Source organism: Carcharodon carcharias, chromosome 2, assembly GCF_017639515.1.
Source record: "Carcharodon carcharias isolate sCarCar2 chromosome 2, sCarCar2.pri, whole genome shotgun sequence".
Classification (NCBI taxonomy): domain Eukaryota; kingdom Metazoa; phylum Chordata; class Chondrichthyes; order Lamniformes; family Lamnidae; genus Carcharodon; species Carcharodon carcharias.
In genome coordinates this window covers 94245450-94259484 of record NC_054468.1, presented here as the reverse complement: position 1 = coordinate 94259484, position 14035 = coordinate 94245450, and the positions used below count along the sequence as shown (strand labels likewise).

Sequence of the window (14035 nt, the reverse complement as noted above, 5' to 3'; positions counted from 1 at the left end):
CATCATGTCCTACAGCTTCATGTATGTTGAGACAGTTATATTCAGAATTACAGCAGAGAAACCATCAAAATCATTGCATAAAGTGCAGAATGCTAGGATTATGATAACTGCAATGATTTTAAATGGGTAATTTATGAGGATAGTTTGCAGAGACTGGGTTTTTATTCTCTTGAGTATAAAAAAAAAATTTGAGGGTGAGCTATTGGTGTGTTTAAGATTGATGCAAGTAGTTGCTCAGAGAAACATATTTCCTCTAGTGTGACAGTCCTGTACACTAGAACATAACCTTAAAATTATATGTATGCCATTCAGGGGTGATAACAGAAACCACTTCTTTCACATAGCGGGTAATGGAATCTCTCCCAAAAAGCTGCTGGGGCTGGGAGAACCAGTTGAAAATTTTGAAACTGGGATTGATATGTTTTTGTGAGCTAAGTATATTGAGTGTAAGCTTCATTTTCCTGTGAAATTGGGTTTGAAGTTTTTTTTTATTCCTATGTTTGGAATGCTTCTGGAAAGGCTGATTTGGTGAGCAAGTGTTTGGCGGGGGGGTGGGGGGGATCCAGGTTCTGAACTACCCTCTGCTAATTATAGTTATGCCATTGCCACCCATGCTGTGTATACAATATGTTCTGATTGAAATGGATTAATTTTCAAGCTGTGTCCCAATTAAATAAAGTCTTAAGTAGTGTTGTGAATGCAGAGGGTTTGATTGTCGTGTTATTGGTGATTTGTTGAATGCAGTGTACCTGTTTCCTCAAGCAAAAGTTCAGCACCTTTTTTATATTGCAGATCATGAACTCTGGTAAAGGCTAAGCTCAGACCTGATTTGGATTGAGTTAGATCTGTTGGAGTGGGTTTGCAGTAATTCTCATATATTTGGAGCAGAGAACAATTTATTTAAAAAAAAAAAATTAATTTTTAAATTATGTGAACACTATTGTCCCACTAAGTAAAGATCGACTTGTTTCCATCCCCACCACCATTCTCCCCCCACCCCCAATACAGGCTCTGAGAAGCTTCAAGTTGACAATCTCTGTGGATCCTCGCTATCACCCGAAGATCATCGGCAGGAAAGGTGCAGTTATTACACAGATTCGCATGGATCATGACGTCAATGTTCAATTCCCTGACAAGAATGATGAAAATCAGGTATGGACCCCTTCTATCGGACCCAGACACAGTTTGGGTGCGATCCTTTGCGACCCCAACACGGTTTGGGTGCAAGGCCATATGTCTGATCTTGGACTTATTTTCTTGCCCTCTAAGTTTAAATGATAGCAGTTACTTGTATCACAAGGATGCATCTCGTGTCCCTCTGGTGAGAAATTCCAGCCCTTTCATTGCATAGCCTTTTTAAGTAATATAAGTCACCACCAATGACCAATGAATATCCCTGGGCCGTCCGATGGGGGTCTACTCCCTGTTCTGTATCTGTGGGATATCAAACCCTGAACAGAAGGTTATTGTTTGTTAGGCACCACCTGTTGTAGTGCAAGGAAGAGAAGAGTCAAACCCACAAAATGGAACATTACTATCTCAAGTGAGAACAAGTATGAAGGGATGAAGACCTCGGGCTGTGAATGTAATTACCTTTAAGGGGAAGTGTGATAAGCCCATGGGGGAGAAATGAGTAGCACCGGGAGAGGAGGATTGTCTGGAGGTTAAATGCCTGCAAACACTAGTTGAGAACATAAATAGGAGTGAACGTGGGCCATTTGGCCCTTTTTGAGCTTGCTTTGCCATTCAGTACAATCATGGCTGATCTACCTTAACTGCACCTTTCTTCAAGCAATGCCTAATATCTCTTGATTCCCTTAGTGTCCAAAAAACTACCAATCTCCGTCTTAAATATACTAATCATCTGAGCACTTACAACCATCTGGGGCTGGCAATTCCAAAACTTCACAACCCTTTGAGTAAAGAAATTTCTCCTCATCTATCTTAAATTTGTGCCAGGTATGACTCCAACCAGCGGAGAGTTTTCCCCAATTCCCATTGACTCCAGTTTTGCTAGGGCTCCTTGATGCCACACTCCTTCAAATGCTGCCTTGATGTCAAGGGCAGTCACTCTCTCCTCACCTCAGGAGTTCAGTTCTTTTGTCCATGTTTGAACCAAGGCTGTAATGAGGTCAGTAGCTGATTGATACCCAGTTTGGGTTTCACCAGGACCAGTGAGCAAGTTATTGCTAAGCAAGTGCTGCTTGAGAGCACTGTTGTTGACCCCTTTCTTTACTGATGATCGAGAATAGACTGATAGGGTGGCAATTGGCTGGGTTGGATTTGTTCTGCCTTTTGTGTACAGGACATACCTGGACAATTTTACACATAGCCAGGTAGATGCTAGTGTTGTAGCTGTACTGGAACAGCTTGGCTAGGGGTGTGGCAGATTCTGGAGCACAAGTCTTCAGTACTATTGCCGGAATGTTCTCCGGGCCCATAGCCTGTGTAGTATCCAGTGCCTTCAGCTGTTTCTTGTTATCACCTGGAGTGAATTGAATTGGCTGAAGACTGGCATCTGTGATGCTGGGGACCTCTGAAGGAGGCCAAGATGGATCATCCACTCGGCACTTCTGGCTGAAGATTGTTGCAAATGCTTCAGCCTTGTCTTTTGCACTGATATGCTGGGCTCCTCCATCATTGAGGATGGGGATATTTGTGGACCCTCCCCCTCCCAGTTTAATTGTCCTCCACCATTCATGGCTGCATGTGGCAGGACTGCAGAGCTTAGATCTGATCCATTGGTTGTGGGATCGCTTAACTCTATCATTTGCTGCTTATGCCATTTGACACGCAAGTAGTCCTGTGTTATAGCTTAACCAGGTTGACACCTCATTTTTAGGTATGCGCAGTGCTGCTCCTGGCATGCTCTCCTGCACTCTTCATTGAACCAGGGTTGATCCCCTGGCTTGATGGTAATAGTAGAGTGGGGGATATGCTGGGCTATGAAGTTACAGATTGTGTTTGAGTACAATTCTGCTGCTGCTGGTGGCCCACAGCGCCTCATGGATGCCCAGTCTTGAGTTGCTAGATCTGTTAGAAATTTATCCCATTTAGCACGGTGGTAGAGCCATACAACAAGTTGGAGGGTATCCTCAATGTGAAGGTGGGACTTTGCCCTAGGCCCAGCCATTTTCTGTTGCTTCATCAATGATCTTCCTTGCAGCAAAAGGTCAGAATGTGGGGATGTTGACTGATGATTGCAGTGTTCAGCACCATTCCTCGACAACTCAGATACTGAAGCAGTCCATGCCCAAATCCAGCAAAACCTGGACAATATCCTGGGCTGTGGCAAGTAACATTCACGCCACACGTGTCAGACAATGACCATCTCCAGCAAGAGAGAATCCAACCATCGTCCCTTGATGTTCAATGGCATTACCATTACTAAATCCCCCACTATCAATGTCCTGGGGGTTACCATTGACCAGAAACTGAACTTGACTAGCCATATAAATACTGTGGCTACAAGAGCAGGTCAGGGGCTAGGAATCGTGCAACGAGTAACTCGCCTCCTGACTCCCCAAAGCCTGTCCACCATGCACAAGTGAGGAGTGTGTGGTGGAATACTCCCCACTTGCCTGGACAAGTGCAGCTCCCATGATACTCGAAGCTTGATACCGTCCAGGACAAAGCAGTCCGCTTGATTGGCACCACATCCACAAACATTCACTCCCTCCACCACTGACATACAGTAGCAGTGTGTACCATCTACAAGATGCACTGTAGGAATTCAAGGCTCCTTCGACAGCACCTTCCAAACCCATGACCACTACCATCTAGAAGGACAAGGGCAGCAGATAGATGGGAACTCCAACACCTGGAAGTTCCCCTCCAAGTCACTCACCATCCTGACTTGGAAATATATCACCGTTCCTTCACTGTCGCTGGGTCAAAAATCCTGGAACTCCCTTCTTAACAGCAGCTACACCACATGGACTGCAGCGATTCAAGGCAGCAGCTCACCACCACTTTCTCAAGGGCAACTAGGGATGGGTAATAAATGCTGGCCCAGCCAGCGAAGCTCACATCCTGTGAATGAATTTTAAAAAAAAAAAAAAAATTCTGAGACTGAACACCTAGTTCTGGGCTTCCCAGCTCGGAGAATTGGCCTCCAGTTAGGCTGAATGGCCTATTTTTGTGCTGTTGCTGTTAATTCTTTGTAATATTGGAGAGGGCATGGCACCAACTGTAGCTACATTATCGGGAGGATGGATGCTACAGCTTACTGCAGTCTGGAGCGGGGGCACTTTTTGTTGGGTTAACATTGGTGTTGCCAAGTGAAGGGAGAAGTGATGGCATCAGTCTGTGGCCATGCTAGGCAAGGCAGATCTTGCATCATGCTGCTTTGCCATGAGCACCTTCGATCTATTGCTCTTAACTGCTTCCTGCTTCTCTGTTTTAGGATCAGATAACTATAACTGGGTACGAGAAAAATACAGAAACTGCCAAGGAAGCCATCATGAAAATAGTGTCGGAGCTGGAGGAGATGATATCAGAGGACATTACTCTCAACCACAAGGTCCACGCCCGCATTATTGGTGCCCGCGGCAAAGCCATTCGAAAGATTATGGAGGACTTCAAGGTGAGCTAGCCTGTTGCAACCTGCAACGATTCTACACGTGAGGCCAAAATCAACTATATGCTGAGGGCAAAACCAGATGAGGCAGCAACAGGGTTGTTGCAAGTACTGGAGCATGCATTCATGGATAAAAATCGGATCTGACTGACCTGTAATACCCCCATTCCATTGTCACGATTAGCTACCATCCCAATACTTCCTATTAAGGTTCATGCGTGAAGCATAGGAACTTATCCAGCCACCAAAGGTTCTCATCTGCAATGTATGACAGGAGCCTGGGCAATGGCAGCATATTTTTGAGGGGGGCTGGGTGATTGAAGTGTGTGACAAGGGGTGGGAGAAGGCAGCATGTAATGGGGCGGGGGGCATGTTGGGGGCTGGACAATGAGGCAACGTGCACTGTTGGGGGTGGGGGGAACTGGGCAATGTGCAACCTTGTGCACTGCAATGTCTAAACTGGCCAGACTTGATAGACCAAAGCCTTTTTTTATTAATAACTTCATGTGAATTAATGTCTTCAGGAAAGGAGAGAAAATGTAGGTGGGGGTGAATTATGGAAATAATTCTGCTGGGGGATGATGTCTAGGTGGGATAAGGTAGTCAGTTCTGGATTAGTGAGAAAGAAATTAGCTTTTGCAGTTCATGCAATGTGGATTGTCATAAAGCTTTTAGTACAAGACTATTAGGTCAAGAGAGTTCACCAACTGTAGTGAAAAGTGGGAAAAAAAGCCACGTCTCTGTGAAAGCATGATTAATGGGGCAGTGATGTGGTGCAGCTAGCCATCATTTAAACACTTTAATATGTTAACCAGAGCTCTTCTAGCTTCAATCCCAGTTCTCCAATCCTGGACGACTCAGACTGACTGCCGATAACTCTGTCTTTGCTTTAGTGCACCACCTGTACCCGATCCAGAACGGTGAGGGTGGGTGGGGTTATCACACACCAAGTCGTGACTCTTCCTGTTGAGGAGCGAGGATTGCCTGGCAAGCAGGTGCTCCTGTGCCGCGGAGTGGTAGAATGTTCAGAACAGACCCTAAATTGAAATCTAGAGAAGAGGGGGTGCCACGCAGGGATTAGGAGGTTTGGTAATAATAGGGAGGGACAAAAACAAAAATTGCTGGATAAACTCAGCAGGTCTGACAGCATCTGTGGAGAGAAAGACAGAGTTAAAGTTTCGAATCCAGATGACTCTTCAGAACTAAAGAGAAGTAGAAATGTGGTGAAATATATACTGTTTAAGGGGTTGTGGGGGGGCAGGGGATGATGGGACAGACGAAGCTGGATAGAAGGCCAGTAATAGGTGGAGGTAGAGGAGAGATTGCAAAAGGTGTCATAAACAAAAGGTCAAAGGGGTGTTGATGGTGGTGATACTGGCTAAAGGAGGTGCTAATGGTGACAAAAAGAATAGAAAGCAGGAGGAGCAAGTGACAGATGGCCCTAGTGGGGTGTGGTGGGGGGAGAGGACGGTGTGGGAGAAAAGATCAAAATAGACTAAAAGGTGGGGATAACACAATGAATGGAAATAAATTTTAAAAATAAGAGAAGTAGGTTGGGAAAAAAGTGCATATAAAAATGTTTGAAAAAAGTGATCAAAAAGGGGTGAGGATGGAGGAGAGAGTTTATGATCTGAAGCTGTTGAATTCAACGTTAAGTCTGGAAGGCTAAAAAGTGCTTAATCGGAATTCTTTCTCTCCACAGATACTGTCAGACCTGAGTTTTTCCAGCAATTTTCGTTTTTGTTTCAGATTTCCAGCATCTGCAGTATTTTGCTTTTATCTTCGAGTAAGGAGGGAGATGTATTGGTACTGGTCCATACTACTGAAGGAATGTCGCTAAAGAACTAGAAGCAAAATCTCAATCTGTTTGCTTCTCTGACAGGCTTGCCTTTCACGTTCCACATTCAATAGATTATTCTCCACCATTACTGCCTCTAGTGTGATGCCACCTCCAAACACATCTCCCTACCAACCCCCACCCCGCAGATGCACTTTCTGTATTCTGAAGGGTCTGTTCCCTTCCCAACACCGTGGCCCACTCCTCAGTCATCCCAACATGCTCTCCCCTTCCCATGGCATCTCTCCATACAAACAGAGATATAACACCTGACTTTTACCCTCCCATCATTTCTCATTTCCAGGGCCCTGACCATTCTTTCCTGGTGAAGCAGTGACTTACTTGTACTTCTGTCAGTTAAGTATACCATGTTCACCGCTCACAACTTGGTCTGCTCCACACTGGGGAAACCAAATGCAAATTAGGTGACACCTTTGCAGAACACACCCACTCAGTCCACAATTATGACCCAGAGCTTCCAGTCATCTGTCATTTTGCTTCATCACTTTGCCCCCACTCTGACCTCTGTCCTCTGCCTCTTACATTGTCCAAGGAGTTCAAAGAACAGCATCTTGTTTTTTGACTCGGAACATTACAGCCTTCCAGACTGAGTCCAGTCATTTCAGATCATTACCTCTGCTTCCATATTTTTTTCTGGTTTTTTTGCTTTTTGGAGCATGGGTGATTCTGCTTTACTCTTGTACACCTTCTTTAGACCCATCCTTTATTTCTTGTCCCATTACCAGCTCATTTTCACCTGGCACCATCATCCTTTTGTCATTTAATTTCTTCTGCTTTCTATCCTATCACAGGCATTTCCTTTGATTCGTTCCGCTCCTCCCCCCTTTCCCTTTTTCAGAGATTCGTTTTAATAACATATACAAGTTGGAATTGACAAAACAGACAGTATGGGTTTCCAGATAAAGCAAAAGTAATTTACATAAAGTTTAAATTGGCCATTTCGCTGTTTCTGTATTTTGTTTTAAATCTTATTACAAAAACTAACAATGACGAAGGTCATTGACCTGAAGCATTAACTCTGTTTCTGTCTCCACAGATTCTGCCAGACCTGTGTTTCCAGCATTTTCTGTTTTTATATTAAATGATTGCTGTTTGCATTTTGCTTTTGTAACTTGAGTTGTGATGCACCTCACTGGGACCTTTTTTTATCTGATGTCCTCACAGGCACTTTCCAAATACAGGTGGTTCACACGATTTGCCTTTTTGTTGTGCTGCAGGTTGACATCCGTTTCCCTCCGTCTGGGGCAGAAGATTTGGACCGCGTCACTGTGACTGGCCTGCCTGAGAATGTGGATGAGGCTATCGACCATCTCTTGAACTTGGAGGAGGAATATGTAAGTATCAGTTGTGTTGGCAGCTCAGCCGATACACAGTGGTACGCCCCATTTAGCAGCAGACCTGCCAACAACTTTGCTACACTATTGAAACTGGGCTTCTGCATGCTGCACTGCTGGCCTCTTGTGTATCCCTGATTGCCACACTGCTGGGGGCAGTGCCTTCAGCTGTCCAAGTCCCAAGTTCTGAAATTCCTTCTTCAAACTTCACCTTCTCTGTCTCCTCCTTTAAAAGATGTTCATTAAAACCTGCCTCTTTGTCCATGCTTTTGGTGATGCTTTTTTATCATCTTGTGTGATTGTGGTGTCAAACTTTGTCTCATAGCACTCCTGTGGAACACCTTTGGGTTGTTTTACTACACTAAAGGCACTATATGGGTGCAAATTATTGTTGTTAGATGTGTAGACTGGAGCTGCATGATCCCATTGAGCTTGACACCAGTTTTAAAGGCAGTGTATAACTCAAATGGCAGATAACCTCAGTGCAGTATCGATCACTGCAGTGGAAAGAACCAGAATCAGCTGGATGAAATGGTCAATTCCCCATATTACTTACATTCTTTATAAAAGAGTCTTGCAAATTAATTCAACACATTTACAGCTTGTAACATTAACAGAAAGACAGTCATGCATTGTTATAACACCTTTCACAATCACCACCTCAGTGTTTTACAACCAGTGAAGTACCTTTTTAAAGTGTAGCCACCGTTGTAATCAAGCTCAACTTGAGCAGGATGGGATTTTACCTACAATAAAAGTTGGCTGTTGCTGTTTGACTGGGGGTTAGTGTGTGTGATTTCCCTTTTTTTTTGTGTATCTGTGTCTCCTGGTAGCTTGCTGCTAATTTGCAAATTGCATTCTGTTATTTGCCTTTTAATGTAAGGGGGGTTGGAGTATTAAAGTAGGGAAATCTTGCTGCAACTGTGCAGGGCATTGGTGAGACTGCACCTGGAGTAGTGTGTATAGTTCTAGTCTCCTTACTTAAGGAAGAATGCACTTGCATTGGAAACAGTTCAGAGAATGTTCACTACACTGATTCCTGGAATGAAGAGGTTTTCTTATGAGGAAAGATAGAGCAACTTGGGCCTATACTCATTGGAGATAAAGATGAGAGGTAATCTTATTGAAACATAAAAGATCCTGAGGGGATTTGACAGGGTGGATCCTGAGAACATGTTTCCTCTCGAGGGGGAAATCTGGAAGTAAGAGGCACACTTTTAAAAATAAGGAGTCTCATTTAACGCAGATGAGGAGGAACCTTTCGGAGAATTGTTATTGTTGGGAATTCTCTTCCACAGAGCCGTGAAGGCTGGGTCTTTGAATGTATTCAAGGCTGAATTGGACAAATTTTTGATTGACAAGGGAGTCAAGGGTATGGAGGACTGGCATGAAAGAAGAGTTTAAGGCTGCAGTCAGATCAGCCACAACCTTATTAAATGGGCCAAATGGCTGACTGGTTGCTCCTATTTCTTATGATTCTTTCTCTCTCTCTCTTCCCCCCGCCTTCAGATGTCAGATGTTGTGGAAAGTGAGGCCATGCAGGCATACATGAAACCAGCGTCACGCATGGATGAACCAAAAACCATCTCTAAGGGCTTTGTGGTGAGAGATGCTCCATGGACTAGCGGCACAGAAAAGGTAAGGAACTTTCACTCTTAACATCTTGTTTAACTGTGAGTACATGGGATGCAAAGGACCAGAGCTTTTTGAGGCTGCATGTCCTGGGCCCACGTAGGGTTACTGGAATACATGAAAAATTTTCATTCCAGTATATCTCATGGTAGAGATTTGGTCCCAAGGCAGCACTTTCATGTATCCTGATAAGATCAAGGTGCAACCTGTCTCCCATCTGGAAGTGGTGCTTTGAGATCTAGAGGATTGTGGGAAAATATAAACATTTTACATTTTAAAAAAATGGCTAGTTTTCAACAATTGAGGTTTTCAAGATTGAACGTGGAAATCATTTTGACACAGCAGAAGGATTATTGGATTGCTATTCAGCCCATTCCTACCAAGCTGTGATGTTTCACTTTTTTTCACTCTTTGTGAATTTCTTTCTCCCTCTCCTGAATTCTTGATCAGTTCGATTGGGACTCATGACTAGATTTCCACCCAGCCACTCATGCAAGTATCTGGTATCCTAGCATGACAATTTCAACCTTGATGTCCATGCACACACTGGGAGCATGTGTAATCTGGAGTACAAGCCTGGGTGATTGCCCCTTCTTGGCACTCCCAAAAATCCTCTGACTCCTTGGCGTGTATGTTGCACACAATGCAATAACCACCAAGTATTTTGCGGGGATCATTCCTGACTGGGCCAGGTTTGGAACCAGGGGCTGGATTTTTAGCCATTGATTAGAAAATCTGAAACTTTGATGGCGCAGCCACTATGTGCCTACCCAAGAGAGAAAACCTCTAGTCTGGATTTGAACCTGTGTTGAATTTTAAGCCTTCATTTTATAATCCTCATGCATTCATGCTTTTATTTACTTTGTGAAAATTCTGTAATTTCTTTTTGAATTTATCTCCTCCAGGCTCCAGATATGAGTAGCTCTGAAGATTTCCCAAGTTTTGGTGCTCCAGTTGCTCCAAAGGCTTCACCGTGGGGACCGAAAAGATTCTGAGCTGGAAGAAGCTCTATTTTCCACACCCCCCCCTGCCCCCACCCCCGCCCCCGCCCCCACCAAACACACTGCTGGGTTGCCAAGATGTGCTTCCTATTTGATTCCAATTCAGCAACCTAGCAAGTAATTACGTAGCAAAGATTACTTCCTGTGTCACAATCGTTTCCAAAAACACAGCTGCCGTGATTTGAGGGCCATACTTGTGAGCCTCATTTATAACTACGCAGTTGCGTGCTCTAAATCTCACGGCATTCCACATACCCCGATAAACACAATTCTGTTTGAAAACAGCTCAGCGCTGAATCAGTTGCTGACCTGTTACATGCAGTGGCCCAAATTCTGATGTTTATCCAGGCTCCTGGCTGGGCCCACAACTTGGTCCGCAGTTAATTTCAGTTGAGTCAACATTTGCAGGAGTTTGAAGCAAAGACTAGGTACGGTTTGTGGTCTCCTGATTCTCCCTGGAGCCAGCATCCTTTTACCTGCCTTTGCAGTTTTCCTGGTAGAGTGCAATTGCTTTAACCCTTCAGCTGCCACTTGCCTAGAGCTCTTAAGCCCGTTTTAATACCTGCACTTGGAACTTGGCCATGAATCCGATTAGCAATCCCAGTTAAGTCGTAGCATACACAGCTAATTAGACTGACCTCATTTAAATTAAAACCTGAATCCTATGTTCCTTCCAATCAAGTAGACTGTCGTAGACCATTGTTCCAGGGTTGTTCAACGTTCATGGCCTCCGTTGCTTCCTCCCATCCTCTGGGATAGGCCATTGTGCATACACTGATATTGCTTTATCCAAAAATGAGGCCATGAACACACCCCTGAGCACAAGAGTGTAAATGAAGCTCTACTTATCATAACAGGGCCAACAGCAAATGAGCACTGAGGGGATTTAAAAAAAAAAATGCAAAAACAAGCCAAATGGATTCTCTTAAACTGTCCCACAGCCAAAGACTCATTGGCTGACTTGCTGTTTGCAAACGGCACAAAGCCAGGGCAGTGACTAATGAACTATCATGACGAGTCAGGCCTCGAAAGTGCAGCCTGCTCCTATTGCAAAGATCCCTGAAGTGGTGGGTTTATTCCTTCCCTAATTTCTCTTTCATAACGCAGACTTTATTGAATAAGAAATTTTGGTTCTGTTGAGAAAACCCAAAACAAATTAGAATGACATATGTTTGTTTACCCTGAACTTTACATAGTGTTTCCGTGTACAGAAAAGGCACTCAATTATCAGAGTTTTGTGCACGTGTGTGTATATATTATACATATCTCACATGCATGATGGTGACTTTGGGCCTGTCAGTGCATCAATTCCAAAGAGCTTGGGAGAAGCTAACTTGTAGAATGTGTGCATTCTAATGTCAGAATGTACAGCAAATACAACCTACTTGTATCTTGAAGGGGAAAGAGAACCTTCCTGTTTTAAATTGGAATTTATTTTCTCATGCTGGTGAGAATGCCCATGTTGAACAGTAAGAAGTGTGGGGGGAGGAGCTGTGCAATTCCCCCACCAACACTACAGCTTCTGAGCCAATACTTTCAAGGCTGGTTAAATCTTATTAGCCACATTTTTGGCTCCTAATCGTGCACTTGGGTTAATCCACACAGTTTGGCTAACCCTCTTGCACTGCACAGAATACCCAAAGGTTTGGGGAAGCAGAGAGTATATGAAGTGCATCTTTTTATAGCTTGGGTCACACCCAACATCAGTAATGCTGCTTCCAATGACTGGGTCCTTGCTACCTTCATGGGTTGGGGTGGAGGGTGTTGGTGGGCACGATTCATCCTTCAGGGCTGGGTGGTTTGAGAAACTGAACTTCCTGAAATCTACAAAGATAGAGAAAACTTAACAAAAACACTAACCTATTGAAAATTGAGATCATCTGTTGTAATTTTCACTTTTCTCCCTTTGTTACTGGCTCCCCATAGTCTCACTTCACTGTGAAAGAGGCTTTTGCCTCGGGACCTGCAGTCCAGTGAGTCGAAGCCATTTTGTTTTCAGACTTTTACTTCCAAGTTATTGTCAAGTGTATTTTCTCTCGAGCTTATGGAAAACCCAACCACTTTGCTGTGAATTTTTCTTGATCCTTAACCTTCGGTTCCCTCTAAAATCAGAACAAGCTATCTTTTTATTTTGCTGAATGCTGGAATTGATTTGATTTTCTAATCAATTGAAAATTGCATAGTTTGACATTCCTGTTACGTGTAAACCACAAGAAAAAAACGTTTCTCCTACCCCCCACCACCCCTGCTCAAAAGAAGAACCGGTTTGATTAGGCTGTAAACTGGTTGACAGCCAATATCAGGCTGTGTTCTTAGTTCACCTGGAGGTGTTGCAGTAATTATGTGGTTTCTGAATGAGTAACTGCAGGATTAGTGGCCCCTTCATGTGTAGGGATGTACTGCCTCTCTCAGAACCTGGCTATCTCTTAGTTATGGTAGTCTCTTGCTGGCACTTTAAAGCTGAGGTGTGACTACACTTGTGTACTTGCACGTGCACAACTGTGAGTTTTCACCTTGCAGATTTAAACAAAATTTGTAGATCTCAGTTTGATAATACTTTGATTTACCTGGGGTAAAAAATTGGCTTTTCTTTTCAAACAACTTGCTAAACTTCTCAGGGCGTCAGTGCGCAATTCCCTTCTCTGGTGCAGGCTGAGAATGCTAGCTGAAGGCTGACTTTCCCCTAATGTAGGGAGCAAAGTAGCAATAATGTACCAAGATCACCAGGGTGCATATTTGGTACTAAGTTCTCCAGCAGAACACAACTCGGCCAGTGTTGCCAGTCTGATGGCACACTTTAGGTTCAGCTTAATTTCAAAGTGGATGTTCATGCATTAGGTACCATGGCCTTTTTGTCCTTTTTGTCCAAACCATCAATGTTCCAATGCCATTTCCCTTGTCTGCTATTGACCCCTGCCCTGTTGACATAATGAAGGATTTGAGAAACAGGCCTATTTTCACTGCTCACACCTGTTCAAGTCTTCCATGTTGATGCAATACAAAGAACAAGCAGTTTCCATGTAAGACCCATTGGCCTTAATTCTGAATGGAGATATGCAAATGTATAGGAGATATGGATGACACTGGAATTTTATAAATCCAAAATAAAAAAATTGAATAACTAGTATTTCTGGACTCTGCACCTGTGCTTTGTAAACGCTAGCTACTACAATGTGTGAAACTATCATTCATCCAGTTTGCTGGTGTGGTCTTGGGTAGTTCACATGGATTGAACAAAGGATATCCACCAATGTAGACTTTCTTGGCAACCAAAAAACAGCACATGGCTGGACAGGTAATATTGAACATCGTCTTTTGAGCTGGTAACAGTCACCAAGTTAAATTGAGTTTAATTGGAATTATAGAATGGGAACTGTAGGTTTGGCCTGTCATGTCTGTGCCAGTTCTCTCTAAGTGCTCTGAGATAGTTTCCTCCCTGCTCTGTCTTTTCCTTGAGCCTGCAAAATTTTTCTCTTCAGATAATTATCCAATTGCCTTTTGAAAGACACGATTGAATCTGTCTCCACCGTGCTCTTGGGCAGTGCATTCCAGATCCTAACCACTTGCTGGGTTTTTCCTTAATTCAGCTATGATTCTTTTGCTAATCACTTTAAATCGGTGTCCTCTGGTA

The 14035-nt window shown here is 43.7% G+C and overlaps 1 protein-coding gene across 2 annotated transcripts in view; it reads left to right on the top strand.

The window, feature by feature from the left end:
* hdlbpa (high density lipoprotein binding protein a) overlaps positions 1-13531 on the top strand; it is a 78021-nt gene extending 64490 nt beyond the window's left edge. For both annotated transcript variants that reach the window (XM_041210823.1, XM_041210819.1), the window contains 5 exons: positions 1009-1152; positions 4406-4585; positions 7655-7771; positions 9281-9409; positions 10309-13531. In XM_041210823.1, coding sequence (XP_041066757.1) covers positions 1009-1152; positions 4406-4585; positions 7655-7771; positions 9281-9409; positions 10309-10398 — 660 coding nt within the window. In that variant the 3' untranslated portion in view covers positions 10399-13531. The remainder of the gene's footprint in view (positions 1-1008; positions 1153-4405; positions 4586-7654; positions 7772-9280; positions 9410-10308) is intronic.
* Positions 13532-14035: the final 504 nt, after the last annotated feature.